This window comes from Amphiprion ocellaris, chromosome 14 (genome assembly GCF_022539595.1).
Source record: "Amphiprion ocellaris isolate individual 3 ecotype Okinawa chromosome 14, ASM2253959v1, whole genome shotgun sequence".
NCBI classification, from domain to species: Eukaryota; Metazoa; Chordata; class Actinopteri; family Pomacentridae; genus Amphiprion; species Amphiprion ocellaris.
Window position 1 is genome coordinate 32,833,530 of NC_072779.1, and position 22,210 is coordinate 32,855,739.

General features: G+C 36.8%; 1 protein-coding gene across 2 annotated transcripts in view; it reads right to left on the reverse strand.

Annotated features, from left to right (window-relative positions):
• sgcd (sarcoglycan, delta (dystrophin-associated glycoprotein)) overlaps positions 1–22,210 on the reverse strand; it is a 471,411-nt gene that overhangs the window by 203,367 nt on the left and 245,834 nt on the right. Inside the window, exon 1 of one of the 2 annotated variants that reach the window (XM_023263457.3) lies at positions 15,413–15,769. The exons of the other annotated variant lie outside the window; for it this stretch is intronic. Within the exon in view, the coding sequence (XP_023119225.1) occupies positions 15,413–15,415 (3 nt within the window). The 5' untranslated portion in view covers positions 15,416–15,769. Of the gene's footprint in view, positions 1–15,412; positions 15,770–22,210 lie in introns of those variants that run through there. 2 annotated transcript variants of the gene reach the window in all.

The following is a 22,210-nucleotide window of genomic DNA, read 5'->3' on the forward strand; positions in this document are numbered from 1 at the left end:
GAAAACAACAGAAGTGGGACACAAAGGAAAAATGAGACACAAAACAACAAAAACAAGACGCAAAATGACAAGAAAGAGACATAAAATGACAGAACCAAAACACAAAATGAGATAAACCAGACAAAAATGAGACTCAAAGCAACACAACTGAGACAGAACAATGTAAACTAACATAAAAACAACAAGAATCAAAACAACACAAAATGAGTAACAAAAATACACAAACAAGACATAAAATGCTAAAAAATAGATGCAAAATTACACAAATGAGACACAAAATGACTCAAACAAGACATTAAAATGACAAAATGAGACTTAAAAAACACAAATGAGATAAAATGTCAACTAGAGACAAAATGACAAAAATGATAAAAATAAGACTCAAAACAACAAAAACTACATACAAAATGACATAAATTACACACAAAATGACACAAGAGACATAAGACGACAAAAATGAAGCACAAAATGACATAAACCGGACAAAAAAAAAGACAAAATGAGACTGAAAGCAACACAGTTGAGACAGAACAATGTAAACTAACATAAAAACGACAACAGCAAGAATCAGAACTACACAAAATGAGACACAAAACAACACAAACAAAACATACAATGCTTACAACCAGATGCAAAATGACACAAACAACATTAAAATGACAAAAACATGACAAAAAGAACAACAAAAATGAGACTTAAAACAACACAGACAAGACAAAAATACAACAAAAATTAAACTTGCAAGACAAGAAAGACACAAACCAATACAATCATACACAAAACAACCCAAACTACACACAAAACAGCAAAAACAGAGCCTCAAAACAACACAAACAAGAGACAAATGACAAAAATGAGACACAAAAAGCACAGAGTATATTGCATCTGAAAACCCTATAACATGTATTTAAATCATCCAAAGCACAGAAAAGGCATCATTTGTCTGAGACGACAAACAAATCAAACTTATTTTCTCCTAATTAGTCTGAAAACATGACAAACACCTTGTCAATTAACACAAAACTTCAAGTCGTGCATCATGTAAACTGACTGCAATCAGCCTCTAAGTCATGCAAACGGTAAATTAAAGTCAAAACGCTTCAACTTCTGATCTATAAAATGCTCCAGATGAAATCTTACATTTCAAAATGACTTCAGCTTCTGAGATGCAACAACAAAGGACAAAATTAGCCCAGAAATATGGAACCACTTAACTTTTAGCTGCTTTTAATGTGTTGAAGGGTCAAGCTTGTTCTTAAATTCAGTCTAAAAACATGTTCGACCTCAAGATCTAGAGGAAACTGGAGGGAGAACTTTTTAGTCTATATATACAAAGATTATTTGGTTTAAAATTTAAAATTCCAGGAAAACTGACTTTTCCCCTGGAAGCAAAAGTGTGATGTTATTATAGAGCCTCAGGGAGGATGTTGAGGTGGATAGATGTGTCAATAAAACACCACTGTTTGCTTATCATTTTCCACCGAGTGCCACCGTTAGCATATTTTTATGTACATTTAGAAATATGGTGAGAAATCTGAACAGTTTTCCACAATTTTGCAAAAACTTATATATATTATATGACAAAATGAGTCCAAAAATGTAGAATACCTAAACTTTCAGCTAATTTTAAAGTGTTTTAGGACTAAACTTTTCCTTAAATTCAGTTAAAGAATACATTTAACCTACAGTTGTTGAGGAAACGGTACAGATTCTTGATTATTGTTGGTTTTAAGTCAAAATGTTATGATAGAGCCACAGAGGAGAAGGTTGGGGTGGATGAAAAGGTAAAAAAACATGCAACATCACTGTTTGCTCACTGTTTTCCACCAAGAACATTAGAATAGCATATTTTTTTAAGTACATTTTGAAATATGATGAGAAAAAGTTACACCATCTGCAAAATTTGAATTGTTTTCCACAACTTAGCAAAAAAATGTATGTACTTTTTCGACAAGAGGTGTCAAAAAGAGACCTGGAATATGGAATCACTTAACTTTTAGCTGCTTTTCAAGTGTTTAAGGGTCAAACTTTCACTAAAGTTCTGTTCAAAAATATGTTCAACTTACAGTTTTTAAGGAATCTCTACAGATTCTTGGTTATTATTATTATTTACAGATACGAAAACTTGACAGGTTAAGGCCAGAAGCATCTGGAAATTCTGACCTATTTGGTTTTAAGTCAAAATGTTTTGATAGAGCCACAGAGGAGGAGGTTGGGGTGGAGGAAAGGGTCAACAAAACATCACTGTTTGCTCACCATGTCCCACCAAGAATGTTATCACAGCATAACTGTATCTATATTTTCAAATATGATGAGAAGAAGCTACGTAAACTGCGAAATTTAAAAGCTTTTCCACAATTTTGCAAAAAATGTTTATGTTCTTGTTCGACGACAAACAAAAAAATTTACCTAGAAATATGGAACCACTTCACTTTTAGCTGCTTTTAAAGTGTTTATGGGTCAATTGCATTCAACTATACGTCCAACCTGCAGTTCTTGAAGAAATTCCGGTCGAATAAAGTTAAATAATTACAGAGACTTTAACCTGCAAATCACAGATTCGGTACCGAAATATGAACTGAACCTGCAAATCTTTCAGTGAAGCATCGAGGAAAAGTTTTTCATAGCAACGATTCGAATTTGTCAGATTCTGAACAAAGCCGACTGATTAAAATGTCAAACTGTTAAACTTCACTCTGAACCCCGACAAAACCATCAATTAGCTGAATGAAAGCAACAGAAGAAGCTCATTTCCATCAAATGCATCGGTCTGACATTTCTGAATACTTCACTCTTTAGTTGGGACCATCAGAAAGACTCATGGGTCAACTTTTATCAGCGTTTTACTTTGTTCAATGCAGGATTTTGATGTTTTGAAACCACGGCTGTAATCACAGAAGTCACACTGAGCACAATCAGCCGGTAATAAAAAAAAAAAAAGCTGTTTATGAAAATAAAATGGATGAATCATGAAACGCTCTCAGCACCTGAGTGTCAAAGTTTGAAAGTAATTTCAGTTCATTTCTTTCTGTATTTTTACTGCCTGTTTGGAAGCAGAAAAGCGCTGATTGACCAGCTGAGTCTAATTATTTTCGCCTCTCGGTTTGGCCTGAGGAGGCTGTAATGATGTGAAAAGGGCTGTCAGCAGGCCATCGCAGTAAATAAAGAAGAACTTTCCCTCTTAATTGACCTGCCTGATGGTCGGGTCACACTCTGATAGAAAATAAATATTAAGAGGATGTTAATGGACGGAGCCCTTCAGGTTTCTGGACGCTTCTACAGACGCAGCTCATGAAACAGCAACAAGAAAGAAGCTAACTAGACAGAAAATGACACAAACGAGACAGAAAATGACAAAAATCAGACATTAACATGATAAAAATGAGACTTTAAACAGCACAAATGAGACAGCGATGTAAACTAGAGACAAAAACACACAAATTAGATGCAAAACAACACAAACTAGACAAAAGAACTGTAAGAGAAAGCCATAAAATGATAAAAACCGGACACAAAATGACATAAGTGAGACAATACAACACAAATTCAAACACAAAATCACAAAAATTAGGCCCGAAACAACAAAAAACAGACGCAAAGCAACACAAACAAGACACAAAACAATGAAAGCAAGACATACAATGACATGACAACAAAAAGAGACACAAAACTAGACAAATGAGACATTAAAATGAAAAAATGAGACTTAAAACAGAATGTGTGAGAAAACAATGTAAACTAGACACAAAATGACTCACATTAGACACAAAACAACACAAACTAGACACAAAACAAAAAAAGACAAAATGCAAAAAAAGGCTAAATGACAAAAATAAAACACGTCTCAACACAAATGAGACACAAATGAGACATTAAAATGACAAAAACACTTAAAACAAAACAGACAAAATCATGTAAACTAGAGACAAAAGAAGACAAAAACAAGACACAAAACAACAAAAATGAGACAGAACGATACAAACCACGCATGAAGCAACAAAAACAAGATAGAAAACATAAAAACCAACAAAAAGACAAAATTACACATGATATGAAACAAACGTGACACAAATTGAAACACAAAAGAACAAAAATGAGGCAGAAAACAACAGAAACCAGACACAAAACAACAAAAATGTGACACAAAAAGACTTGAAACAACACAAATGAGACAAAACAATGTAAAGTAGGCAAAAATTAACAAAAAACAAACACAAAACAACACAAACAGGTTACAAAAACATCAAAACTAGACACAAAATGACAAAAATTATACACAAAAGAACAGAAAGGAGACACAAAACAACCCAAATAAGACATTAAAAAGACATCAATGACACTTGAAACAACACAAATGAGACAAAAACCACAAAAACAGACACCAGCAACACAAACGAGGCGTAAAACAACAAAAATGAGACAAGAAAAACAAGACACAAAAAGACTTAAAACAACACAAATGAGACAAAACAATGTAAACTAAATACAACATGACAGAAAACAGACACAAAACAACACAAACAAGTTACAAAAGAACAGAAAGGAGACACAAAACAACACAAATGAGACATTGAAATGACATAACTGATACTTGAAACAACACAAATGAGACAAAATATTGTAAACTAAACACAAAATGACAAAAAACAGACACCAAACAACACAGTAAAGTACATAACATGCTGAATCCCTGCCGCTGTGGAAAAAGGGCGGGGTCATCGTTTCCATGGAGATGAGTTTGGGACGGTGAGCCAGGAGGCTCGACTGGAAGTCTAATCCTCAGCAAATCCCCTCGTCTCCGCTACACGACTCTTTCCGGAATCATTTGCTTCTCGTTTGGCTCGGCGGCGTCCTGCAGCACCGACTATCCCACCGCCTTCATCTGGACAATAAATCTCCAGTTGTTTCATCGAATCTCATTAAACCGGCGATCTCAAGAGTAGAGGAAGTTTTTAAAGGAAGACAAAGTTGTCTAATGAGCTGAAGGAAGACGCACAAACACAGAAAGAACAACTCTGGATGTTGGAACATCTTCTAATGTTTACAGCGTGGAGTTCACGTGATGATAAAATGCTTTAAAATGCAGAATTACACCAAACTGGACTCAGAGTAGAGAACTTCAAGTTTGAAACCACTTTAAACAAAAACTGCAAACGAAAACTCACAGATACCAACTACATCCAGAGAAGAACCTAACCTCAGTGTTAGGGCTGGCGATAAATCGATTTTATCGATTAATTCGAGTGTGTACTTAATGTCGATTTGTTTTAATGAAAATCGATTTTCTCATCAACATCCGCCACCAACGCCTTCCCGCTGGGCTCCCGTAGTTCAGAGTGCTCCCCCCTCCCCCCCGCGCTTGATACACAAACAACTTGGCGGCGAGCGGTGCAGATCTAAAGGTGTGTGTCCACTAGATGCTATTTTCCCGCAGGGCAACGCACCACATCTGAAAATCACACGGACGGCGGTCACTAGCGAACCACAACATGGTCACATGACAGCACTGACCAACAGCAGGCCGCTACGTGGTCACATGACCGAGCTTTCAGCTGGACAGTCCTGCAGACAAGTCGGATAAACACAGCGGCTCGGCCGCAAACTTTCCCTTTTATTTCAAAAACACGTCAGTGAAAAGTATTTCTGAAAGCATTTGAAGTGAGAAATAATCTGCAGCAGCTGAATCTGTCCTCGTTTTATGTCACTGACGCCTAGTTTAGAAGTTTGAGGACAGTTTCACGATGCGTGGAATCTCCACACGCCGCATGCAATTTGCATAAAGTAGAAGTCAGTCTACTTTATGCAAATGAGCTGCAGCCCTCTCCAGGTAAACACACCTGATCACAGCTGGAAACACACCAACCGGACCAGCTGCCACATGCGGCGCATTTCCAGCTGTGATCAGGTGTGTTTACCTGGAGAGGGCTGCAGCTCATTTGCATAAAGTAGACTGGACTCCTGCCTGCAGAGATTAGGTAGGGGGTAAAAATAAAAAAAATGGGATAAAATCGTGAATCGGGATTTTTTGTGAAAAAATCGGAGATTCTTTTTTAGGCCATATCGCCCAGCCCTACTCAGTGTAATAAATGACTGTGAAACACGGCTACATTTTCCTGTCGCTTTATTAGTAGCTGCCCATTTTATCTCTTTTCTTTAAAATAACAAGTGACACAAATGAAAAGCCATCAGATAATATCCAGTAAAATCACAACAAAACTAAGTCAATGTCAAAAATCTGTCTTTACAAATATTACATTTTTTTAAAATTATTGAAATCACCAAAAACTGTCATTACATATATATTTGCCGTCATTTAAACGAAAAAAAGAATATTAAGGACTAAAAATGTTTTTAACTTGTGTTCTACACAAATTAGTTCTTTTGTTAAATTACAAATAATATGAAAAAAATAATTTACATATTAACTATAAAAAAGAACAGCAAATCAGCAAAAATAGAATTATTTTACCAAGTTTTATTATTTTTTTAGAACAACAAACTATGTAAATTGTTCAAAAATGGTAAATTGGTTTTTAACTTGTATTTTACACATTTTGTCAGTTTTTTTTAAAAAATTACAGACAATATCTAGCAAAGTCAGAGGAAAAAAAATAGTTAATTTAGATACTGACAATAAAAATTTATTTTTTGAAAAAAGACTAAAACTCTGAATACTGACCACATTTAAAATATGTTTTTTTTAAATAGCAATTTGTCCTTTTACAATATTTAACTGTAAGATTGCACTATTAGTATTATTTTAAAAATATTTTCCATTTTATGAAAGGAAAATCACTAAGGATTGAAAAATGGTGAATCAATTTTCAGCAGGTATTGATGTTTTTTATTTAATTTTATTTTAATTTCCTGTTTAAATGAAATACAAATAATATGCAGTGAAATCACAATAAAAGGATCAATTTACATGTTAATATTAATGTTAATGATGATATAAAAAGGCCAGAACTGTACATTATAGCCACATCAAAATTCTATTTTCTTACAAATAATAATTAGCTCTTTTAATCCCTTAAACGACACTGTTTCACTGTGTTTAAATCAGTTTTAAAATCAATATTCTACAAATATTTTCTGTGTTACAGGTTTGGATGTTACAGTATTTAAACTGTGTCTTATCGTTAACTCAGGAACAATAGATTTTTCTAATAAAACCGTTGATCTGCTGTTAGAAGCTAAACGCTGCTCGGATCTTTAGCAGCTCGGCTGTGATGTGACGAAGCATCGGGGAGATAAAACCTCCAGACTCTCTGAGCAAACAGCAGCTGCCTCAAACCCTCTGTTGACTTTTGGAAGTCGACGGGTGGAAACAGTTCTTCCAGAGTCAACGGAGCGAATTAACCGGCGTTTAGACACGAGAGCAGCAGAAAAACTTCCAAAAAAACCTCATCTGGAGCTTCTACCTGCACAATGATGGGCCTCAGAGCTTTAAAGCTGGTTCCACAGATTTGATTTTATTCATTTATTGCACAGAATTAACAGACATGGTTAAGGATCATTATCTTTGAAGCTGATTTAAAATGTTTTGCAGGTAAAGTTAAAGGTTCACCAGAGTTACTAAAAGTCATGATGGATGTTTGAGGTCTCACTGCTGCAAAACAAGACCCTTAAAATATCTGATAAATACCCCAAAACTGTAAAAATCTGACAGTAAAGTACATCAGGAAGCTGAGGAAGGCTGCAACATTCAAAAATGGTTTTAAAAAACCTGTTAAAATAAGAGCAAATATCTGTAAAATAATATTTTTAGCTGATTTAAACAAAGTCAAACTGTATTATTTTACAATCACACCTTGTGAAAGAAAAAAATTATTATATTTTGAAATATTTTCTGTAAAATAACTACTAAAAAGTTTTGAATTATAGTCCTTAATGTAATTATTCCTTCAAATAATAACAAATATCTGTATAATAGTGATTATTTTTGCTGGTATATATTCAGTAAAAATTTGGTAATTTTACATTTCCTGACACAACATTAAAAAAAAAACAACTCAGAAGTTAATACATTTAAAAAATACTGATTTTAAATTTTGATGTTTACATCAGCATATAACTTAATATTTTGCCTGTGATTTTTACTAGATATTTTCTGGAATTAAACAAAACTGGGAGAAGCTGTAAAATAGTAGCAGATTTTTTGTATATTCTTCTTCTTCTTCTTATTGTTAATAATAATAATAATAATAATAATAATAATAATAATAATAATAATAATAATAATTATTATTATTATTATTATTATTATTATTATTATTATTATTATTATTATTAATAATAATAATAATAATAATAATAATAATAATTATAATTATTATTATTATTATTATTATTATTATTATTATTATTATTATTATTATTATTATTAATAATAATAATAATAATAATAATAATAATAATAATAATAATAATAATTAAATACATCTTTAATATACATTTTTCATATTATTTTGGTAATCTTCGAACAAATAATTCTGTGATTTTACTACATATGATCTGATTATTATAAAAAAATGATACATTTTTAACCCTTTGATGCACCACATGGGTCAAGAGATCCCCGTTTTCCATTGAATATGGGTCACTTTTTCCCCTGTTGTTCATCAAAGGGCTAAACAAGGATTCAAAGTTTTCATGTCAGCAAGCGGATTCACATGAGGTGGCATGATATTAGAACTCGGTTCCCGGTTGAAAGTCAATGGAATAAATAAAGAAAAAAAAAGGAAAAATAAGGTCATTTACAAGCAATATAAATAATATACACAAGTGTTTAGCAGCGGTAAACACATAGAGAGACGTCCACTTAGCTAAGGGGCCTGCATTGCTCAAGATAATAACTGCTGAAAGCATTTTTTAAAGTGTCTGTTGATGCTGTAACTGTGTGTTTGCAGCTCTGACTGTCTGTCCGTGGTTCTGTCTGTCTGCAGACAGTTGGAGGCTCCATGAGGACAGACAGACAGTGAAACCAGACGGTGAGTCGGGGTCTGAGGCCGGAGGTTTGGGAGGTTTGGGAGGTTTGTGGGGTTGGAGGATATTTGCAGCTCTGACTCTATTCCTAAAATAAGTGCTGGTAAAGCCACAGCTGCTGCGTCCTGCAGCAGGTGGACTGTTTTACATTCATACTAACCGTCAGTCTGTTCACGGTTCTTCTAACGTCAGCATAGAAACAGGAAGCTGGCTGTTAGTGAGACGTGCTCAGAGTGGCTAAACCGCATAATATTTCCTTTACTTCTTTGTTTTTCAATAAAAAGAGGCTAAAAACAAAATGCATCCCGTCCTCGGGGTAATAAATCATCAAGCTACTTTTCACTGATTCATTTTTGATGCTAATATTACATTTAAATATCAGCTAAAATTTCCATAAACCATCTGAACACCAAAACCTGCCAGTTGGTTTGAAAGACATGTTATCTTTACAAAGCAAAAATCACTAAATTATACCATTTACCAGAAACCATCAAAATGAAAAGAATCCTTTCTGACGTGGTTCTGTTGGGAGAATTCACCAAATCTAAGTGTAAAATTGTTAAACTTTATTCTGTGTTCAAAAATTCACCACAAATAAACAGTTCACTCTGACCAGATTCTGGAAAATAAAAAATTCTGCACTCCACAGTGCAACTGAAAAGTGATTTAACTGTGACCAGCAGTCACATGATGAAAATTCAGGGACTTTTCAGCTGAACTGCAGGCTGTATCTGGTAGACGAGTACAGAAATCAGTCAAAAACGTAGGAAGGAAAATATCTATTGGACGTAAAGACATTTTTTTTCCAATATCGGTAACAGTAGTGGGCACGTTTCTTGCAAAAGAAATCACTAAAAACATTTATTTTTTGTCTTTTTACAACAGTTTATTGGATTTTGACTCTCATGCTGGTTGTTCTGTTTCCATAAAGCTACAGGATTTTATATTGTAGTGAAAAAGACAGAAGTTCAGAGGGTTAAAGTGCATGAACTGCTCATTTAATTTAAGTATTAAAATTGGAGGAAAATGAGGAAAACATGGCTGAAGACTCCGCATACTTCTAGACAGAGTATTATTGGAACTGTCCCAATTTGCCGTGTGCAGGCCAGCATCTGTTATCCGTCCAATCTGAGGAACATTCATCACATTGTCTCGTGCAAACTATAAACAAGCTCGATGCACCAAGAAAACACATAGATTACAGCTGATTTCACACTAAAAACACAAATAAAGTTGTACGATTCTGCACACAGCAATATGCTGCAGGACAGACTGAAGGTGGAAGGAAAGAGGATGTAATTTAGAACGAAGCGGTGGTCTTTAGATGTGGTCGGGGTGGAGTCATTTAGATAAGAAGTAATGATGCTTTAACGTAAACCGAAGTTCTGTAGAGATTAGACGGTGAAAAATTCAAGAGCCAAATTGCTGAGATGGAATATCCCATTTTCTCAAGGCTCCTTAGCGACAAAACACAACAAAATTGAACAAAAATGAAGTGAAAACCAAAAGGAGACAAATATTAAAAGTGCTTTTTAGTGAAATTTGCACTGAAATAAATGACATCAATAAACTTTGGAGACATACAGACAACCTAATGTGGTACAAAAGTGCTGCTGTTGCATCAAAAGGTAAAATTATGATGCAGAATGCTTTTTATGCTCACGGCAAAATGGCAGAACTCACTTTTTCCAAAACCGAACTTCACTTTTCCTAAATTTTATGAACTGAACCCACCACAGACTCCTCACGTTTGACCCAGAAAACTTCTCCTGACCTGAAAGTTCACTCTCTGATTGTCAAAACAGCCCATAAAGTTTAAATTTGCGTCTTCCACTCACATCCTCAGCTGAAAAAATCTTCAATAAGTTCAATCAAGTGTGACCAGACTTCTGTCTCGTCACGTTTGCCCAGAATCTTGATCCAAAAATTAGCACAATGAGACCTTTTGCAAATCCTGAGGCAGCTATTTTTTCTGCTTTGGAAAATCAGTGCTTCGCTGTCTGGATATAAACAAGTTCTCACAAGTGCAATTTTGAAAAATAATGGGGCCTCAGATGGTGTTTATGTAAAGTGTAACGGCAGCTCAAAGTGTTCGGATGCTATCGACGTTCCAGGTTTGTTCAGAGGAACCGGACGGAAACATCCAGGCATGTTCTGGCAAAGAGACAGTTTATAGGTGAAGCTTGTAGAATCACATGGATGGATGGTGGAAAAACTGATCCTTAGACTCTGTGATGATACAAAAAGTGTTTAAAACCACGTCTAGAAAGTGGACATACAGTGGTGGAAAAAGATTTCAGACACCTCATGCATTTGTGAAATAGTGCATTAAGAATCACTCTTAGGTCTTCAGGTGTAATTTGTTATAGTACAGTCACAGCCATAATACTAAACAGATCCTAAAAAAGACATTAAAAACTTCAAATTGACTAGTTCTATAAAAATGCATACGAAATATTGAGAATTGGGTCATTTTGGTACCAGTGATCCACTAATGAAGGTCATGCTTTTTATTATTGTTACCGTGCTTCATGTCTATATAAAACCAGCAGGTTTGAAAGATCTTCAGAGACAAAAATGGCTAAAACAAGGAACCGAATGCTGGAAACATGCTTGAAGATACAGATTCTCAGCCAGGAAGGGTACAGCTGCTGCCAGGCAGCCAGGAAGTGCAGATGTAGTCCTTCAGCAGTTGGATTCACGCTGCAGAAACACAGACCAACCAACAGCTTGGAAGACAAACCAAGATCTGGGTGTTTAAGGGTTTCTTCAGCAAGAAACGACCACATCCTGTTCCACATGTGCAGGAAAACCACCAAATGACATCACAGGAGCTTCAGCAGCAGTGGTCAAACCAAACTGGTGTCCAGTGTTCCACCGGCACTGTACGTAGCTGACTTTTAGATCATGGCTGAAGGTCCTACAAGGCTGTCAAGAAGCCCCTGATCAATGAGAGACAGAGGTTAGTCCAGCATCGTTGGGCCCAAGAACACAAGAACTGGATAGTCAGGAACTGGAAGAAGATTCTGTGGTCAGATCAGTCCAGTTTCCAGCTTTATCTTCCTCCTGCTAATGTGTGGGTACACAGAAGTCCAGGTGAAGCATTATCTCCAGCATGGACAGTACCTACTGACAAGCATGGTGGAGGCAGTATCATGGTTTGGGGATGCATGAATGCTGCTGGTGTTGGTCATCTCACATTGAACTCTGCCAAGTATTGTGCCATCCTAAACCCACATGCTTCGTTCTGCACATGCTCTGTTCCATCGAGGTCAAACTGGAGAAGACAATGCTCCTTCAACACATCCAGGACCAGAAGAACTTGGCAGCAGGAGCTCAGTATCCAGGCCTTAGAGTGGCCAGCTCAATCCCCGGACATGATTTCCATTGAAAATCTGGTGGATTATCAGAACGTCTGTTTCAAAGCAGAAACCAAAGAATTTAGAAGAATTAAAAGTAGTAATTCATAAAGAATGGGGCCAGATGATCCCTCAACAGTGTGAAAGGCTGGTGGAGAACATCCAGCCAGGATTAGAGCTCTACTGCTGCTAATGGCAGGACTACTAATGATGATGTGATGGTTTATTTATTTTCTGTTCAGTTTTGAACACATTCTCTGTTATTTGTTGACTTTGATACCAAGGATGTTGAGAACTGACATATTGAAACTGTCAAGAATTTAGTTTTGTTAGTTTTTCTTGTAAACAATAAACCAAAAAACATACCATTTGTATTTGTTTGTGTCTGTCTAATGCAGCCACACCTTTTGAAACACAAAAAAGATTTTTTAAAAAATACTTCATGATAATATTTGAGATTGTGTAAAATTTTAAGGGTATCCAAAAACTTCTTTTTTTATTGATCTCATTCGACTCCTTCACTTCCACCTGAAAAACATCCCAGCTTTAGTCAGTAACAGCTCACAAACTGTAAATCTAAAACAAACATCTTTGGCTAGGAGACACTCAGGTCTCTGTTTCCAACAACAGGACAGTCAATAACTGTGATTCCACTGAATCTGGTCTAAAAAATCCAAAATTACAACAATGCTCCACTCATTTTCAGTCACAGTAGGACTCAGACACTCCTTCCAAACTCAGCAGCCTTCAAATAATGGCACTGACATGAGTCTGGTCCATCTCCAAGGAGCTCCAGAGGTGAAAAGAGTTAACAACAAATGGAAAAAACCTGAGAACTTGACTCTTCTATGATGTAAATCATAAAAAGCAACAATCCTGCCTCTCAACAACCACGTTTCCAGACAGTTTAACTGCATTTGGAAAGATTTGTGGTTGGTACAAAAGGTTTAAAGGACCACAAACTTCCTATAATAAACTATACATGTGGAGAGAATGGAAACAAAACTTTTATTCTGGGGACTGGGATTTATGTCCTATGTGGTTTTGTTTTCAAGTGTTGAACACTTTCAGTTGGGAAAATATAATGGCACTACTTGTTCAAGGTTTAGTAAAGTTTAGGCACCAAAACTACTTATCTTAAATGTAGGGAAATGTCATGGTTTGGGTTAAAATACTACCAGTACTGCTCCCAGTTCAAACTTTACAACCAGTACTGCTCCCAGTTCAGACTTTACAACCAGTACTGCTCCCAGTTCAGACTTTACAACCAGTACTGCTCCCAGTTCAGACTTTACAACCAGTACTGCTCCCAGTTCAGACTTTACAACCAGTACTGCTCCCAGTTCAGACTTTAAAACCTAAATTTTGTTCCCAGTTCAGACTTTACAACCAGTACTGCTCCCAGTTCAGACTTTACAACCAGTAGTGCTCCCAGTTCAGACTTTACAACCAGTAGTGCTCCCAGTTCAGACTTTACAACCAGTACTGCTCCCAGTTCAGACTTTACAACCAGTACTGCTCCCAGTTCAGACTTTACAACCAGTAGTGCTCCCAGTTCAGACTTTACAACCAGTACTTCACTCTGATGCAGCACCAACACATTCAAACCAAAGTATTATGAATATTTTGTACATTTTAAAGTCCCCGTATGGAATCATTTCTTCTCTACATTGACGGGAATCTTGAGTATTTTCTACTTATGGAAAAATCGGTGTAATATTAATGTTTTTCTACCTCTATAAGATGTCATTGTTCATAAATATTCAGAGGAATCTGTGCAAAATCTGAATTTCGGCATGTGGAAGAATCTTTATTGTCAACAGTACTTTTGTACTTTTGTACTGTTGGCTCTGGTTCTGCAGAAGCAGAACCAGAGCCCAGGCGTGAGTCTCCTCTACAGTAGTCTGTCCACACTCGGCTCCTTGTTACTTATTTATAGCAGCTTGTTCCCCAGAGGCCCCAAAGTAATTGAAACCAAATGTGTTGCGGGGACTGATATGTGGAAGTGAGCCGGTCAGCCCACCCATTCTTCCAGCACTCCGTCTACACACAAAGATTGTAGAAAAAGGAAGGAAAGATTCACAGCAAACAGCCTCAGAAATCACTTCACTCGCCAATTTCATTTCTGTATTAAGAAAAAAAAAGAAAAAGTTCCAGAGCTTCGACTTTTTCGGTTCACAACAAATAAATTAATTTAACAGTCTCGGGGCTCTGCATTCGTAAAGTGGTTAGAATGTTTGGTTGTGTGTGCGTTGTTGTATTTTTGGCACCAAGTGGAGAGAAAAATACTTATTTTTCCAAGAGGAGCAGCAATGAAGCCACAAAAACGAGGCACTAAACAACAGAAAGGAACTAAAAGTGTCCCCACGAGACGTGAAACGACACAACCAAGTCACGAAAGAAAATCAAGACACAAAACAGCAAAAAATGCACACAAAACTGCAACAAGAGACAGAAAATAACACAAACAACTCAGAAAACAAAAATGAGACACAAATGAGACACAAAACTGCAAAAACAATATACAAAATGACAAAAACAAGACACAAAACAACAAAAAGAGACACAAAACAACAAAAACAAAACAGAAATCCATAAAAAAGAGACACAAAACAACAGAAATGAGCCACAAAACTGCAAAAATGAGACACAAAACGAGACATAAAATGACAAAAAGAGTCACAAAATAACACAAATGAGTTACAAAACTGCAAAAACAAACCACAAAACCACAAAACAACACACGAAACCACAAAATGATACACAAAACAACAAAAACGATACACAAAACAACAAAAACGAGACACAAAACAACAAAAATAGACACAAAACAACAAAAACGAGAGACAAAACAACAAAAACAGAGACACAACACCACAAGAAAGAGACACAAAACCACAAAAAAGACACAAAACTGCAAAATCAAGAGACAAAACAACAAAAACGAGCCAGAAAATGTGAAAAAGAGCAGCAGCAGAGGAGGAAGTTTCCTCTGGTCCACTTCTGGAGGCTCGGCCCACGTTCCCGCCCACCACAGCCACATCAACACATAATGAAACCAAACTCACCATTGTGCCTTCTGCTTCTCCTGTCCTATTCCTCCCTTCAGTTCCTCCTGGTGAGCTATGCTACAAGTCGAGGTGTGTCAGGCGGATAAAAATGGAAGCGAGCTGCTGCATGAGGCCTTCACTGACCAGCTCAAAGTCAGACACCTCTGTCTTTCTTCTGTCTCCCCTCCCCTCTGCCTCTGCTCTCTTGTCAGCTTTTTCCAATAACAAACTGCCGCCCGCCTCTCTTGGCTGAGTCCCTGTTTCCTGGACGCTCGGCAGACTCCCGTGACCCGGCTGTCTCCCTGCTTTTCCTTCTTTTTCCTCTTTTTTTCCCTCTCTGCTCTGGAGAGTCTTGTTGCTCCTCTGAGCTGCAGCCCTGCCTTCCTGCCAGATTTAGAAACACAGACACACATGTGGCGCTTTTGGAAGTTTAAAGAGGCGGGACTTGTGTCGGAGTGTTGTGTTGTCATGGCGACCCCTCCTTCTCCGGTGTGTTTTACGAGCTAATACACGAGGATGTGTTTGGATTAAATCCACCTTTAAACTATCACTTGTAATTTCAGTATTTTTTTCTTTTATTTCTCCTGTTCTTCAGAAATGTAGATTTCAATCTACAACTATTTAACAAACTAACACTTCAAGTATATCTATGGGAACATACATGAAGAAAAAAACAGCTTCTTATGTTGTTAAATTCCAACATAAAGACAACTTTGAACATGTAATGACAATATTTGACCTCCTGTGACCCTCCTACCAATGAGTCCACATCACCATTTTATCAAAACAGCAAAAAAAGAACTTGAACCTTGCATCAAATTCTACTCAAAAGTTGGTGAAATGTCAACCAAAGTCTGCATTTTTAGTAGGAAACATGGATCCACTCATATATTTACACTTACAGGAACTTTCTGAGAACACAATACCTCCCATGTTTGGAAATGACGCGCATTTTTCTATTTTCAACAGTCAATAGTTAAATTTTAATCATTTGTATCTGCTGGAAACTATTCTGTCTGTGTGTTCACCAAATTTATTTCTGTGGGATGATACAAATTAAACAACAACAACAAAAAAACAACAAAAACAAGACAAAATGGCAGAAACCACACAACATGGCAAAAACAACAGACTGGAACGATAACTGCCCCAACGAGACATGAAACAACACAACCACGTCATTAAAAAACTTAGCAAAATCCACAAAAAAAGAGAAACAAAACAAAAACGAGACACAAAAACACAAATGAGTCACAACACTACGAAAATGAGACACAAAATGACAAAAAGGAGGCACAAAACAAAAAATGAAACTTGAAACAACAGAAAGGACACAAGAAATCAACAAAACCGAGATACAAAACAATAAAAACAAGACACAAAGCGACAAAACAAGACACAACACAACAAAACAAGACACAAGACACAAAACCACAAAAATGAGACACAAAATGACAAAAAGGAGACACAAAATAAAAAATTAAACTTTAAACAACAGAAAGGACACAAAACAAACAACCACAATGAGACGCAAAACAAAAAAAATGAAACACAAAACAACAAAGCAAGACACAAAACCACAAAATGAGACACAAAATGACAAAAATGAGACACAAAACAACAAAAATGAGACACAAAACAACAAAACAAGACACAAAACCAGAAAAATGAGACACAAAATGACAAAAATGAGACACAAAACAACAAAAATGAGATACAAAACAACAAAGCAAGACACAAAACCACAAAAATGAGACACAAAATGACAAAAATGAGACACAAAACAACAAAAAAGAGACACAAAACAAAACAAGACACAAAACCACAAAAATGAGACACAAAATGACAAAAAGGAGACAAAATAAAAAATGAAACGAAACAACAGAAAGGACACACAAAAAACAACCAAAATAAGATGTAAAACAACAAAAATTAGACACAAAACAACAAAAACAAAACACTAAACTACAAAGCAAGACACAAAACCACAAAAATGAGACACAAAATGACAAAAATGAGACACAAAACAACAAAAATGAGATACAAAACAACAAAGCAAGATACAAAACCACAAAAATGAGACACAAAATGACAAAAATGAGACACAAAACAACAAAAATGAGACACAAAACAACAAAACAAGACAAAATCACAAAAATGAGACACAAAATGACAAAAAGGAGACACAAAATAAAAAAATGAAACGAAACAACAGAAAGGACACACAAAAAACAACCAAAACGAGATGTAAAACAACAAAAATTAGACACAAAACAACAAAAACGAAACACAAAACTACAAAACAAGACACAAAACCACAAAAATGAAACACAAAATGACAAAAATGAGATACAAAACAACAAAAATGAGATACAAAACAACAAAGCAAGACACAAAACCACAAAAATGAGATACAAAACCACAAAAACAAGTCAAAACAACAAGAAGTAGACAGAAAATGAGGAAGATGAGGCCCAGTGTGGATGAAAGGCTGCAGCTGCATGTTTGAGTTCACGTGTCTGACGAGCAGCATGTGAGTTCTGGAGAAAGAGAGGCAGCGATTTAGAGAATGCAAATTCCTCCTCTCCTCCACTTTAATGTTCTGTGGCCTGACGGAGACGGAGGAAGAAGAAAAAAGCCTCCCAAAGCTTCTCCTACAAAGCTGCACTTCTTTCCTCGCCTCTTCCTCCCTCTCTCTCGGCAGCCACACTGATCCCATTCTCTCTGCCAGCTGCTTGTGCTCAGACTGATTTTGTCGGTTCGGGGAATACTTCACGCTTTGATGTTACATCCAGCAGTTTCACAGCCTTTGATAAGAGAAACACACCAATGTGCTTTATTATTAAAAGAGGTTAAAATCCTTCCACGCAGCCACGGAGCAGGTTAAGCTGCAAATACGCCCCAAATTCACATTTTTTAAAGCCTTGTCATTTCTACTGGTTTTTTTTTTTTTGTTTTGTTTTTGCCTTTACCTCCCACATCAGCGCGGATGAAAATGCAGCCGCTGTGTGTCGGCAGAATAATAGCAATCATTGTCTAACAGGCGAAGCAAGCGGTGAATGTTAAGTGGGCAGCTGGGATGAAGGCTGCAGAAACCAGGGGAAGCTCAGCGTTGTCCCCGGACTGCGGCTCCAGCTCCACTTCATGATGTATTAATCAATAAATAAAAGGGGAAATCCCTAATAGGCCCGCGGTAAAGAGAGGCTAATAATGAAGACGTAGTGGAGGCCAGTCCACAGGGGAGGCAGCACATCTCACACACCAGTTGACTCTTAAACCAGGAGGCAGCGGCAGACAGAAGCCAAACCTCACTGTTTAGCTTAAAGTCGGTCAGTTTTTTCACTCTTGTTCACTGTAGCAAAACATGTAAACATTTAGGCCCCAAAAGTGAACTTTGTGTCATTATGCGTCTTGTTTTTATCGTTTTGTGTCTCGTTTTTGTTGTTTTGAGCCTCTTTTTGCAGTTTGGCCCTTTTTTGATGTTTTGTGTCTCGTTTTTGTTGTTCTGTGTCTCGTTTTTGTCGTTTTGTGGCTCTTTCATTTCTTTTTTGGTCTGAAATGACACAAGCAAGTGACAAAATATGGAAACAAGCATATCAGGAAAGAGCAAATTTTCCTAGTGGTTGTTTGTGGTACTACAGCGGGAGAAAAACTCGGTTATATTTATGAAAATCTGTAGTGGATCAAACAAACTTGATGCAAAACCAAAAGCAGGAAAGTTGCTTTGACTTGTTCTCCATCTTTGAGTCTAGTTTTTATAAATATACTCACATGATCAACACTGGAATCACAGTTAAAGGACCAACACTAATGTCTCCTTCGATAATACATTTAAAATGTTAAAAAATAAATGTACGGTGGCCATGGTGTACAAAATACGCCATAATATTGGAGTAAATACGATAAAAAAAACACAACAATTTGAGTAAATGCAGCTTCTATAGAGTTTCCAAAGGTCCTGGTAACTTCTACCATATTCTAGAGTGTTCTAATGCACTACAAACCAGCAAACCCAAAGCAGTAGTTCCAAACCAAATAGCATTGACAGCTTGTTATAAAGGTCCATCACAGAGAGAACGCTGCACATTCGGCTGCTTGCAAGATGTTTAAAGGCTAAAGTGTTGCTGAGGTCCAGCGGTCACGGTGAGAAGCAGAGTCAACAAAAACAAGGAGTTCCACGCTGAAAAATTACACCAAAAAAAGGACTGGTAGGAAGAAAAAGGTGACTCCTCCATTGGTAAGAATGGACCATCCTGATGACTGGGAGCAGTTAGGTAGGAACACTGGAAGCAGAAACTCTCAGAGTGGCCCAAATGTACATTTACTATATTTAATGGAATATCTACAATAAAATACTACAATTGTATGTGTTTACAGTGTGACTGATGCAACTGATTCAATCATGGAATCTCAATGGCACCAAAAAGTGAAGATTTTTTATTTAGTTTACTTTTTTTGCAGCATCTTATTGGAGGAAATGGTTCATTTCTGGCATTTTTTTGAATGACACACGTCGAATAAAGTGGTTTTGATTAAGTATCACAATGTTAAGCCTAGATTTGGTTAAGTTTAGGTGTCTGAACCTCACAACACAGATAGACAGTTAAAAATGCAATGATTTTGACTGATAAATGCTGGAATTTTGGTGATTTTTTTGAAAAAGACATCCTGTCTCTCAAGCCCATCTGCAGGATTTGGGGTTCAGAAGGCTAAAGTCCCACGTTTGGATGACATGGTTAAGTAAATCCATTAAAAAAAGAAAAAAAACAAAATGCTGTTATTAAGACTCTTTTGTATCCTGTGACGAAAAATGGGGGATTTATATATACATTTAAAAAGAAATTTTTTTTAAACCTCTGGCAAAGTTACGTAAGTTAATGATCTAACTATAGTGTAACTAAGTCTCGTTTGAAAACATCCAAACAAATCTTTGTACATTTTTCATATGTACATGAAAATACTGAACTAAAATATAAAGAAATGTTGGTTTTATCTTTAATTTGCCCAAACATTTAATCGCATTCTCTTTGAACATTACAAAGAGAAACAAAGACAAGACTGATAATAGCGCAGCTTTTAAATGACTTACTGTGGATGATTTTTGTTAAAATATGCGTTTCTACAACTGTTAATGCACAGATAATTCTTAGGGTGCACTCATTATTTATGACGCTGACTTTTTCCACAGTTTTTCTAAAGGTTTGTCCTTTTATAATGTGTTATTGTTACTGTCACTTTGCATTTCATTACACGTACCATTGAATCTTTAAATAGCAGCACATAGAAAAGAGAAGTTAAAAATGGAGTCTTCCTGTTCTATTTCTCTTCTTCTTCTTCCAGTGTGTTTCACTCTGAGGCTCTGCTCCTTTCAGGCTCCACCTCTTCGATGTTTAATTCATCCAACTGGCTTCTTTCCGCCTCTGAGTAATATTTGAATAACAAATAAAGCAATCTGTCTGTGTACAGTATTTTGCCGTCGGTGTGTAAATCCGTGTTTGTGTTTCCGGATGAGAGAGCAGCTGTCTGCTCTGACGGGACGTCGGACATTTAGTTCGTCCGTTGTTCACTCGGCTATTGTCTGCGTGTCCCTGCAGGTACGTCTCTGAACATCGTTCCCATGGCGACGTGTAATGAATGGTGTTGTTTTTATTATGTTCTTGTGCGAATCGAACCCGAGGCAGAGAAATCCCCGACCTGCTCCTCTCAGCCGGAGAGTCTGGATCCTTCCCAGCCCTCTCCTCTATGAAAACAGCCAATTACAGGCCGGCCGGCCGGACGTCGGCTTTCAGAGCCGCTCCAAACGCAGGCAACCTTGGCTGAATTTGGATTGATGTCATCGTGAATAAATATGGCAATTTATTCCCAAGTCCGACTAGAATCAAATTACGCTCGCTCTTGTTTACTCTTTGTGTCTTCCTCCTCCAGCTGTGAGTCTGGTTCTGAATTATGCCAGCCCAAGCAGCTCGGCGGTGAAACAATGAACCCAAATTCATCAAAGAACTAAAAAGAAAAAGGAGCACGTTTGGCTCATTTTCCCCTCGGTGCCTCGTTGCGACGTCTAAAAAGATGAGATCTCAGCGTGACAGTGTGAAAAACAACAACAGTGAGGCTGAGGAATCATAATCAGATGCAAATGTTATGTGGAAATTGACTAAACATCATAAATATTTCTCGCGGCGCCTTTAGTTTTACTGCTCAGTCTTATTCGACTCCAAAGAGGCCGTTTATTTCAAAAGTAAATCCATATTTCCATTTGAGGTGAAAATCATTACCTCGTTTTCTGTGCTCCATATATTTCACGATTCCGAACAAATTATTCTTATAAACAAAGGAGGATCCGAGTCCTGCAATAAAGCACTTTAAAGGGACGGTTCTGTGAATGAGTTGATTTGACTTCTTCATGATAAACAGTCCAACCAATAAGTTCTCATTATTCCACTGATTAGAGTTCAATGCGTCAAACAGGATGAATTTAACTCTCTAAACCCCAAACCCTGTTGGCAGGCTTCAAAGAAACATCACCTTTTAGAAAAAAAAATGTCAAAATTCCCCCATTTAGCAGAACCAGAAACCAGCCAGAATCCATCCATCCATCCATCATCTATACACCGCTTAATCCTCACTGGGGTCATGGGGGGGGCTGGAGTCTATCCCAGCTGACTCAGGTGAAGGCAGGGGACACCCTAGACAGGTCACCAGTCTGTCACAGGGCTACATACAGAGACAAACAATCACTCTCACATTCACACCTACAGGCAATTTAGAATGATCAATTAACCTCAGCATATTTTTGGACTGTGGGAGGAAGCCGGAGTA